The sequence below is a fragment of the Mycteria americana genome, assembly GCF_035582795.1.
Source record: "Mycteria americana isolate JAX WOST 10 ecotype Jacksonville Zoo and Gardens chromosome Z unlocalized genomic scaffold, USCA_MyAme_1.0 Scaffold_18, whole genome shotgun sequence".
NCBI lineage: Eukaryota > Metazoa > Chordata > Aves > Ciconiiformes > Ciconiidae > Mycteria > Mycteria americana.
This window is the reverse complement of record NW_027445436.1, coordinates 10,402,330-10,414,284: the sequence shown is the minus strand read 5'-3', so window position 1 is coordinate 10,414,284 and position 11,955 is coordinate 10,402,330. Positions and strand designations below refer to the sequence as shown.

Here is an 11,955-nt window from a genome sequence, read left to right as displayed (position 1 = left end):
CTCCTCCAGCCCCCTCCCAGCCTTCTCCTCCACCATCCCCACCGCTCGTGTCTCCGGGTTTTGTTTATTTTGTTGTTTGGGTTTTTTTGGGGGTTTTTTTTGTTGTTTTTTTTTTTTTAAACCACACTGGAAAAGACGGTTGCCCGGGCGCTGTGAGAGCGGAGAGCCGGGGGACAGCAGGGCAGCGCGTTCGGTACCCGGGGAGGCGGCTCCCGCGCCCCGGACGGCGGCTCCCGCGCCCCGGACGGCGGCTCCCGCGCCCCGGACAGCGGCTCCAGCACCGCGGACAGCGCACGCCGCCAACATGGCTCCGATCGCGGCCAGCCGGCAGCAGTTCGGTAAGCGTGTCCCGGCCCCAACTCCCCGCCCGCGAGGCTGGGGGCTGCTCCCCTCCCCAGGAGAAGTGCACGCAGGCAGCCTCTGCTGAGCCATCCTGCGCCTCCCAGCACGCAGCTTGTTGGGAGGAACCTGATTTCCCCCAGTTCTCTTCGATCTCAGAAGTTGTGTGAATTTGCTTTCTTTTCCTTCTCTCTCTGTCTCTTCCTTCCTCCCTAACCCAGTAAAGCACCGGGAGAGATGAAGAGGTTTGTGTAGGTGCATTTTCGGATGAGAGAGGTTTGGGGTTGTTTTCTCTGTCTTGGTTAAAGTAGCATGGCTTCAGAGTTAAATGATATAAATGAATCCTGTGCCACAGAGAAAATCTTTGTTCAAGCCATTCTTGGAATAATTGTCATTCCTTTTTTCTTGTTGTAGAGAAAGACTTGTCAACCATTAGTTAAAGTGAAAGGTAGTCTTGTAAAGGACATTGCTAGGAAGATGAAAATACAGGATCCCAGTGTTTTTAGCTAAACAGCTGCATCTTGATCAATCTGGGTTCATTGAGAATAGCAATGATAACAATGAACTTTTCAGTTTTGTCATTTCTGTGCACTGGATGTAGGGTGATTAACTGTGATACCAGAAGTTTCAGAAACAGTCATATATGTGCACTTATAAAATAGATACATAAATAGCTTTACTCAGAAAAGCAGTAAGTAGAAATGTTTCTGAACTCTGCTTTACAAATATTGACTCTAGCCTAGATTATATTTGCTTTAGCAGTGGTTTAATTAAAGGATCATTCCATTGACTTAAGTGAAGTGACTCCAGATTTATATCATGTAACTGAAATAACTTCTCCCAGAATCAATAGGTGATGTTTCCTATTAATACACTGCCTTGAATGTTAACCAATTGATTTACATTATGACAACAGCAAAAAATTCAGGTTGCAACATAATTAGTTGTAAATATAAAACCATTTTAGTTACCATTTCATCTTCTTTCCTACCCCACCCACTTGATGTTTCTAACCACACTTGTGACATCATGCTTATCTAATTACTTATTTAAGAAAGATAATTAATATTTTAAACACCAAATTGATTCTACCACTGCTTTCAGTAGTTGTAGAATTAAAATATAGCATAATATCCATTACTATTAAAAAGTCTGTCATCTCATGAAAAAGTATTGTAAATGTGCAAATCATTCTTAAAAGCTATTGAAGTATTCTGATTAGTTTTCAATTACTTCTTGCTTTCTACCTTTATACCACATATATTTAAATTTCTGCAGCCCAGGGAATTCTTGAAACTCAGAGCCACATGCTTAACTTAGAAAAAATCTTTTTTGGTTATGTATATAATTTTCAGTCATTTCATTAAGTTCTTACAATTAAGTATGTAGACTGATACAGCTTGTCAAGGGAAAATGACATGAATATTGTCAGAAGAAATGAATAGCCAGGCCCGATCCTTTCTGTGCTGGAACATTATGTCCTACTTTGCTCTGATAGTATTGTTGTGGATTTTTTTGAATCATCCCACTAAAAAGCAAAGGTATAGTGGCAGCACATCTATCTGCCCAGTTTTTACCTGGATGAAGCTGATTTAGTAATACATAGAGGGGAATAGTTTTGCTTTTCTCATCCAGAACGATCTGCTAATCATTTGCGAGAGAACCAGAACTGTTACACAATTGCCTTTATGCATAAACAATTTCATTCCATTAATATTCTACTGGTCTTCCACTGTTGCAGGGAATAAAGATTAAGCTCTGATTGTTACATTGTGGGAGGTTTAAACTCAGTAATGTTACTTATGGGCAAAACTGGATTTCCAATTAGTTGTGCTCATTTGCCCCTTCGATGCATGCTTTGAAGGGCTAATGATACTCTATATGTAACTAATGTATCCACATGACAATTGAGGTTGTAACACTTGCTCAGTTTTATCTTTATTCAGTTTAAGTATAGGATTCATATTAAGGTAGAAGAGAATTATGTTTTAATGTTTTTCTTATGTACTCCTAAAAAGTAGTGACCCTTCCTGTAAACTCCCCATAGCTTTGATTCATAGTGTCTTAAATGCAAAGCTTAGTGGTTATCAATTATACACTTAATAGTTTTTTCAGCTTTGGACTCACATGTGACTGCCCAATGTCACATCCATCTGGAAAAGACACTTGGTATATAATTATTCTAAATTTTCTTGATAGACTTCCTCCTGTAAAGTATTGAAAATCCCATTGAAACTGTTGAGTGTTATAACCTCCAATTAAACTCAGTTCTTTCAAGAGATACCTCCAGGCAATTATGGGATCAAACCATAAAAATGAGTTAATTGAGTGTACAAAGTATTCTAGGAAACAGTGTGAAAAGCAGACGATGTATCTATAAGTAATGCATATTTCAGAATCTGTTTTATCTAACCAACAAAGCTCCATAAACTCAAAGCTGGAACCTTCTGAGAGCTGGTATTACTCACAGACATATAAACTCAGAAACTACACAGAGAGGGATGAGATAGTCGAGCAATTACTAATGGTTATTACTGTTAGGATGGGAATAGTATTTTCCTCCCAAACACTCTGTGTATGGAAAAATACTAACATAACAAGCGTGCCTTAGTATGGGACTACACATTCCTGCCTGCAGGTGGCGAGCAATATGTACAATGCAAATCACTTTCAGTCTGTCGATCCTGCTGCTATTACCATCTCGTATCAGTTTGTTTTACTAAATTATTACTTTATTAAATATCACACAGAGTCCAAGGCATTGCTGTTTATGTGCTTGTTGCTATTTATTTGATTTGCAGATGAAATTCCTACAGTGGTTGGGATCTTTAGTGCATTTGGCCTTGTCTTCTCTGTCTCCCTTTTTGCTTGGATCTGCTGCCAACGTAAATCTTCTAAATCCAATAAGACCCCTCCATATAAGTTTGTCCATGTTCTGAAGGGGGTTGATATTTACCCTGAGAATCTCAACAGTAAGAAGAAGTTTGGAGCATATGATAAAAGTGAAGCAAAGAACAAATCAGCAATGCCAAAGAATTCTCTCCATTTTGACCTGGAGAAGAGAGATCTAAATGGCAACTTCCCCAAAACAACCCCTAAAATCCAGAGCTCTCCAGATCTTGAAAATTTGTCTCCTAAGCACTTTGCAGAAAAGAAGAAAGATTCAGTATCCCCTGATGGTTTAAAATCCATCACTTCCCTGTCATCTGAAGATAAACAAGACAAGCTAGGAACTCTCTTTTTCTCCTTAGAGTACAACTTTGAGAAAAAGGCATTTTTAGTGAACATCAAAGAAGCACATGGGCTGCCAGCAATGGATGAACAGTCAATGACTTCTGATCCCTACATCAAAATGACAATCCTGCCTGAGAAAAAGCACAAGGTGAAAACCAGAGTGCTGAGAAAAACCTTAGAGCCAGCTTTTGATGAGACCTTCACATTTTATGGGATCCCCTATAGCCAAATTCAAGACTTAACACTTCACTTTATGATCTTGAGCTTTGACAGGTTTTCCAGAGATGATGTCATTGGAGAAGTCCTCATTCCCCTCACAGGAATTGAACTGTCAGAAGGAAAGCTGCTAATGGACAGAGAGATCATCAAAAGAAATGTTAGGGTAACATATCTTTTATTTAAACTTTTAAAGTGTTGTGCTAGTGTTAGCTATGTTTCTTGTGTAATGCTGCTAGCATCCTGGAAAGAAAAGGGAACAAGCTCATCATGCAAGTCATTGAGATGCTTTCATAATGGCAGTATGAGGAAGCAATTACACAAATGTAATAAAAGAACATTACAATGAGCACGTTGCAAGAAATTGCTAATGTCCTAAACTCTACTTGCTTATTCAGCTGGTCCAGCAGGTTTGAGTGGACCCATTTACATTAGGTCAAGCAGCCTCAATCCACATTAATTTGCTTTAAAAGGAAAGAATGCAAAGATTTATATATCATTCCCCTTCTCCTCCCTCCCCTTTTCTGTTTGAAATCATTCTTTCTTAAAGCTTACTGAAGTCAATGTAAATCTTTCACTTCAACTACATGGGGTTTATAGCAGATTCTTAAAGAATGCAGGTAGTCTTTAGTTAAGGAATTGGAACCTGTTGGAGACCGTATTGTTGATGCAGTAGTATGTTCTTGCACTTCAGTGCTGTTACTACCTTCTACTACTCAAGAATTGTGACACAGGCTACAGCTCTACTAAGGATAGTAAGACACGAGGGAGAAACCAAAGCCTTACTGAAGTCAATGGCAAAACATACTGACTTCACTGGGCTAAAAATATTTCCTACCATTTTGTCTCATTTCAGAATGTAAGGATCATTTACAACCATCACAGCTGAACCACAGAAATGCACATGCATCACACACACGTCTCTTAATCTCTACTAAGGAAGTGGAATGTGTATTGACTTTCAATTTTATTGTTTTCAAAGAGCAAGCATGCTGCCAAATCAAATAAATGTCTACCAGACAACATACCTATAACCAATACTGTTATTTTGCAATTCTGTTGCTATATTACAACAACTATAACTATGTCACTGATATTTTGTTGATAATTTATTGGGTTTTTCTGGTATATAAGGTATTATTTTTGCTTGTTTCCCTTGCCTTCCTCCTTTCTGTGAAATAAACTACTCCTGCAAATTCAAATCTAATAATCATAGAGAAAGTCTTTGATCTCATCTTTATTTCATGTGTATTATACTACTTTAGAAAGTGTCAGGTGTGAGATTTCACTAACTGTTTGAATCCTTCCTGTTTAAAAACATTTTACTGATTTTTTTTTTTACCTTTATTCAATTTTGTTTTTTCAATATATCTTTACGGAATTTTGTTTTGCATAAGATCATTTTCATTCACTGAGATTTTTTTCTTAGGATGTAGGATTTCATTTCTAATTTCTGAAGCTAAAGATGTCATGTCAGCCTATATTTTCACTTATTTATTATTTATTTTTGTTCAGTCTAATAACCAGCATGGCTCCATAAGTTATATCCTTTTACACCGTTTCAGAACATACAGTTATGTGACATTTCATAAATCTTCTTAATTCTGGTTTAAAGCTTGGTCAATGTAATTGCTTATAAATAGTCTTATTTCTTTTTTTCTTTTAATTCCTCAGAAATCATCTGGGCATGGAGAATTACTGATCTCTCTCTGTTATCAGTCTACAACAAACACGCTCACTGTGGTTGTTTTAAAAGCCAGGCATCTACCTAAATCTGATGTGTCAGGATTATCAGGTAATGGTTTTACTAATGAATATGCCCTAAGAATATAAAACAGATAGAAGACAGCTGAAATGTGGCATTTCAAAGACTAAAAATAGCCCATAAATGCAGAAATGGTGTCTCTATTATTTGCAGCCTATTCATTTTATTCATATCTAGGTCAATGCTTTATTTTCCAGGGTATGTATTTTACAAATTTGTTCTTCAATCACATGTTAAAAAATCATGACATCTGTTAGCAGTGGAAATTGTGATTGTGTGTGGACACTTAAGAAAGTGTGATTGTTTTGAACAGAACCCATCTGCCATAAGTATGGGATGTTGTTTGCAGGTACTAAAAGCTTTTATTTATGACAAAAACCCAATTTATTTATAGAAGATAAGTATTGAGTGAGATCATCATATAGTTTTTTTCAGCTTAGCACCAAGAAAAGCAACCAGTTACATCTGTGCTGAATTTGTCCTACTGAGCACTAACATTTATTTGGTAAGGTGAAAAGGTGAACTATGCCAGTGCTGGAAACAGGTTGTAACATAACACCCGTGCTTTATCATGAGCTGTACTTGGGGTGCACTAAGAAGGAGCAGTTTTTGCACTCCCTTCTCCTGGTCTTGTTGTGGCATTTTGCATTCAGTGGAACCTCCTTTGAAGCCAATAATAGAACTGCACTTAGATGCACATTAATGCTAGATAACATAATAACAGAATAAAATTTAATGTACAATATACTAAGGATAAGACAACCACACAAAAAGAACAGTACACAACAAAGGACTATACAAACAGTAGCACATCTGCTGTTGATTCTGTATAGGACTGATACTCTTTAATTTCACAGGATTTTTTTGAAAAGACGTAGTTTTGGGAACCACTGAATCATAATTACTACAGCCAATAATACAGTCTTTCTACTTCTCATAGCAAGAAATACTGCAATTTACCTAGAAAGTTAATCCATCCTGGATCCAGTACAACAAAGCTATAGATAACTTCCATTTACATAGTGGAGTTCCATTGAAATCCTCCTTCTGATCTCAATTTTATTCACATATCATAAGGAGAAAGGATACAAATGGAGCTCAACAGTTTACTCCACTATAAGAGAGCATACATACTTTTAATAATCAACCCCAAAGTCACAGCAGATAGTGGATGTTTCATGAAGACAGCATGACAGCAAGCTGATCTCAACAGACCAAGTCTGGCTGAGGTTCACCGAGGTGGGAAAATAACTTGAAAACAAAAGCCCTCCTAGTCTCAGCAGCCACCTGGACCCTATAGCACATCCAAACTACACATTTGTTTACTGTACCTCTTATGAGTAAAGCTATAAATTTTGTTTGCTCTTTCTGCTTCCCTCAGTACAACCTTGCTAACTATAATAGGAATATAATATTTCTAAGAGATACAGGCAGCTATACTACACTTGGACACCTAGTTCATTTAGACAGTTCTTCATTATTTGCTGTTCATCAGCAAGGCCAGGTTCAATAGTTATTTGGGTATCAGTAACATACTGCACTCACGACAGTCCTTATTTCCTCTGTGACTTTCCCCTCAGCCCAACATAAATCTTGGACAAGGAGGGTGAAATGGTGTTTCTATGGGGTCAGCTAAACAATTGCATAATTCAATCTCCTTAGGAAGATGGGAACTTTTTTACTCAGAAGCTGTTCCATTCCCACAACCTCCTTGGTTTCCTTGATCACTGGTGTTGAGGTCTCCTAATAGACCTAATAAAATCAAGAGGAACATTCTAGCCTTATCTAGTAGCTGGCCAGAAGTAAGTCAGAAAATGTCCTTTAAACAGAAATGAACAACAGCATGAATCCACTGATGGATATTGATTCTGATATTTTTAATGCTTGTGTGGCATATAGTCATTCTAAAGCCAATGAACATTTTAATTACATTAAACCATATTTTTAAAATGTTTATTATGGTGATAGAGTATGAAAGTGAAGATGTATTATATCATACCTTACTCCTGTTAAACTATTGTCAGTTCAAGGAAACAAAAACCTTTTCATCATCCGACCATTTCAGTCTGATAACTTTGGCATAGCATTTCTAAATACGGTTCAGTTTTAATTTTACTTTTTTAAAAAAGTATTCAACTATTCTTGATGTTTATTAGCTGATGGTTTACATAGACTATCTTGTTTGACTGGGTTCAGTAGAAAGGATTTTGCACTGCATCTTTGCACCATGAGAATTTGGAAACAGACCCACATTTGCACTGAAATAAATGCCTAGGTACCTGAAAGGGATGATTTTTAAAGAGTTCTCTAGAATTCATCTGAAGGAAGAAATATAGCCATTGTTGAAGACAATAGCAAAGGAATCTTGCAACAGTTTGTCGTGGTTTAGCCCCAGCCGGCAACTAAGCACCACGCAGCCGCTCGCTCACTCCCCCTCGGTGGGATGGGGGAGAGAATCGGAAGAGCAAAAGTAAGAAAACTTGAGGGTTGAGATAAAAACAGTTTAATAGGGAAAGCAAAAGCCGCGCACGCAAGCAAAGCAAAGCAAGGAATTCCTTCGCTACTTCCCATGGTCAGGCAGGTGTGCAGCCATCTCCAGGAAAGCAGGGCTCCATCACGCGTTACGGTTACTTGGGAAGACAAACGCCATCACTCCAAATGTCCCCCCTTCCTTCTTCTTCCCCAGCTTAATATACTGAGCATGACGTCATGTGGTATGGAATAGCCCTTTGGTCAGTTTGGATCAACTATCCTGGCTGTGTCCCCTCCCAGCTTCTTCTGCACCTGGCAGAGCACGGGAAGCTGAAAAGTCCTTGACTAGTACAGCAGCAACTAAAACATCTCTGTATTATCAACACTGTCTTCAGCACAAATCCAAAACATAGCCCCATACCAGCCGCTACGAAGAAAATTAACTCTGTCTCAGCTGAAACCAGGACAGTATCCACCCCTTATTCCATACCATTTACGTCATGCTCAGGTCTCACACTATTCAATACATTCTCATTACCCACCATCACCCTTCCCATCCTTTGATATAATACACACATATCATTCCCTTAGTCTATGGACCACCCCTACAAAATATTTGTAAAATGACCATAAATGTCCACAAAATGTCCACTGAGTTCATTTAGTCCATGACTTTGGGCTTCATCTCTTATGGTTGTTACTCAGGACAGGAGAGGTGGTGTGTTGCTTGGGGTTATTGGGCACCAAAGCCAGCTCAGGTCAGGTCACTGCTGCACTTGCACTGCTTCTTGTAAGGCTTCTCCTCCATTGGTTCAGGTGGTTCCGGCTGTAGTAATTCCTATAACATGCAACTCAAATCATGGGTTACAACAATTTAAAGGTATATCTATTACAATGTCCACCCCTGGTCCTTTTGGACCAGGTTATAGGGTTTAACATTGCAATGAACTCCTCCCCTTGCTCCTAGCCTGGCTAGCAACAAGGGGTTCCTGCTATAGTAATTCCCACAACACGCAACTCAAATCCCGGGATACAACAATTTAAAGGTATTTCCATTACAATCTCCACCCCTGGTCCCTTTGGACCAGACCATGAGGTTTAACATTGCAATGAAGTCCTCCCCTTGCCCCTGCTCCAGCTTGGACTTATCCACAGAATGCAGTACCTTCAGAAGTAAACTTGCTCCAACATGGCCTCATGCACAGCCACTGATGCTTCAAGGTGTACCTGCTGCAGCATGGACTTCATCCACAGCCACAGATGCTTCGAGGTGTACCTGCTGCAGCATGGACTTTAGCCACAGCCACAGATGCTTCGAGGTGTACCTGCTGCAGCATGGACTTCATTCACAGCCACAGATGCTTCGAGGTGCACCTTATCCAGCGTGGACTTATCCTTGGACCACAATCCCTTCAGAGCTATACCTGCTGTGGCACAGACATAACCATGGCCACAGACGTTTCAAGATATACCTGCTCTGGCATGGGCTAATCCATGGGCACAGACGCTTTGGGGTGTCCTGCTCCCACGTGGATTCATCCACAGGTCACAGTCCCTTCGACTCGAGTTCACAGCGGAGTTCCAGCCTGTCCAGTACAGCAGCACAGAAACAGCAGCAATGCCCTGGCCATCTGCCAGCCCAGGCACAAGGCCATTGCTGTTATCAAAGTGTTCCCAGGCACAGCAGAGTAAGGTGATCAGCAGTACAGCAGCACGGCAGGCAGCAAAAGCAAAAAGCAGCCACTAACGAGCCCTAGACTCTAACATACAGTAAGGCAAGCAAGCCTATGGCAAGCACAGAAGCCTGCTGATTAATAGCTAAACAGCAATAACAGCTATAAATTCTATCTGGCACATTCCAATCAAATCTGTCATTATCTCAAACCCTCGAGCCCCACGTTGGGCGCCAAAAAGGACTGTCGTGGTTTAGCCCCAGCCGGCAACTAAGCACCACGCAGCCGCTCGCTCACTCCCCCTCGGTGGGATGGGGGAGAGAATCGGAAGAGCAAAAGTAAGAAAACTTGAGGGTTGAGATAAAAACAGTTTAATAGGGAAAGCAAAAGCCGCGCACGCAAGCAAAGCAAAGCAAGGAATTCCTTCGCTACTTCCCATGGTCAGGCAGGTGTGCAGCCATCTCCAGGAAAGCAGGGCTCCATCACGCGTAACGGTTACTTGGGAAGACAAACGCCATCACTCCAAATGTCCCCCCTTCCTTCTTCTTCCCCAGCTTAATATACTGAGCATGACGTCATGTGGTATGGAATAGCCCTTTGGTCAGTTTGGATCAACTATCCTGGCTGTGTCCCCTCCCAGCTTCTTCTGCACCTGGCAGAGCACGGGAAGCTGAAAAGTCCTTGACTAGTACAGCAGCAACTAAAACATCTCTGTATTATCAACACTGTCTTCAGCACAAATCCAAAACATAGCCCCATACCAGCCGCTACGAAGAAAATTAACTCTGTCTCAGCTGAAACCAGGACACAGTTGAATAATTATAAGGAATGTAAACACTCAAAGTTGGTTGACAGCTAAAAATATGGACATTTGCCCTTCCCTTCTTCAATAGTAGTACAGCACAGACATAAAATCAAGTACATTTCCTAACAACAAACGTACCCTTACATTTAAAGTTTAGTGTTAAATTAGTTCAATAAAAATTGGTGGGAGCAATTTAATCAAGTTAATTGACTTTGGTAGAACCACAACAGAAATGAATCGCATCTATTCATCCATTCTCTCAGCATGAGTTCATTCTCTCCTTTTTGAGGCTTTTCTTTGCATGAGTCTTATTAACACTAATGATTATCCCCTACTGGTAGAACGTGTGAAAAGCAGATTTCTGTTACACATAAATATGTAATGATACATATTTGTCAGAGTCCATTAGAATTTTGTGTACTTTCAGACCACCTTTGTATGTAGTACAGATGTTATTAGGGTTAATGGACTACAGGGCAGGATTTATCTCATGAAGGAGACACCTGTATTTGATCAGATGAATCACACCCTAAACGTTACTGACTATCTTGATTACATCTTTGGTGACCATAAAGGGAGCTTAAAGGGACTAATTCAGATGTAAACACAAAAATTGGATGAGATGAATCATCTTTAATAACTTGAAACATCTCCTCATTGTGATGTAATTATGTTGGTAAGTTATGAAATTTACCATTAACTAGATCAAGGAATTTCTAAACAACACTGTTCAATAGCTGATCTGTGCTCTTTCTTTTAATTGCAGACCCTTATGTCAAAGTGAACCTGTACCATGCTAAGAAGAGAATTTCTAAAAAGAAAACCCATGTGAAGAAATGCACCCCTAATGCAGTGTTCAATGAATTGTTTGTCTTTGACATTCCTTGTGAGGACCTTGATGATATCAGCATTGAATTTTTGGTTTTAGATTCAGATAGGGGGTCAAGGAATGAGGTCATTGGCCGGTTAACCTTGGGATCTTCAGCAGAAGGAACAGGTGGAGAGCACTGGAAAGAAATTTGTGAATATCCTAGGAGACAAATTGCCAAATGGCATATGTTGTGTGATGGTTAGCAGCTTAGAGAGTGGTTGGAACTTGAAAAACTATATATATTTCCATAGGCAAGGAGCAGTTTTCTTTCTTTGCTGTGTATAATTACAGGCTTGTAACTACAAGACTTTTTTTGGGGGGTGAGGGAATAAAAACTGGATTGAATTATCAGAACAGAAGGTAACTAAATTTTCACAGTAAATAAAGGAATTTCTATTTGATTAGACTTTAACATAATTGGATCAGATTCATATTCTTCTGGAGTTTAAATAGCCTGAAACTTCTGAAGCACTATAAACTTCAATAAGAACAGACTGTTTTATGAAAAAGTCACTGGAAACCTTATTAGTACTGTTATACAGAAGAAGATAACCTCATGAAAATATATTGCTAGATCTAA

The 11,955-nt window shown here is 39.5% G+C and overlaps 1 protein-coding gene across 1 annotated transcript; it reads left to right on the top strand.

The window, feature by feature from the left end:
- The first annotated feature begins 304 nt into the window (after nt 1–304).
- Nucleotides 305–11,578, top strand: SYT4 (synaptotagmin 4). The gene is made up of 4 exons (XM_075488925.1): nt 305–338; nt 3,141–3,955; nt 5,464–5,584; nt 11,271–11,578. Exons 1-4 carry the CDS (start codon nt 305–307, stop codon nt 11,576–11,578), a joined length of 1,278 nt encoding a protein of 425 aa, XP_075345040.1.
- The last annotated feature ends 377 nt before the right edge of the window (nt 11,579–11,955 follow it).

Excerpts from the sequence above, each read along its gene's own strand:
- SYT4 (XM_075488925.1), top strand. The coding sequence starts at position 305 with ATGGCTCCGATCGCGGCCAGCCGGCAGCAGTTCG. Across the intron at positions 339-3,140 it reads GGCCAGCCGGCAGCAGTTCG|ATGAAATTCCTACAGTGGTT; the intron begins GTAAGCGTGTCC and ends TTTGATTTGCAG. Across the intron at positions 5,585-11,270 it reads TGATGTGTCAGGATTATCAG|ACCCTTATGTCAAAGTGAAC; the intron begins GTAATGGTTTTA and ends TTTTAATTGCAG.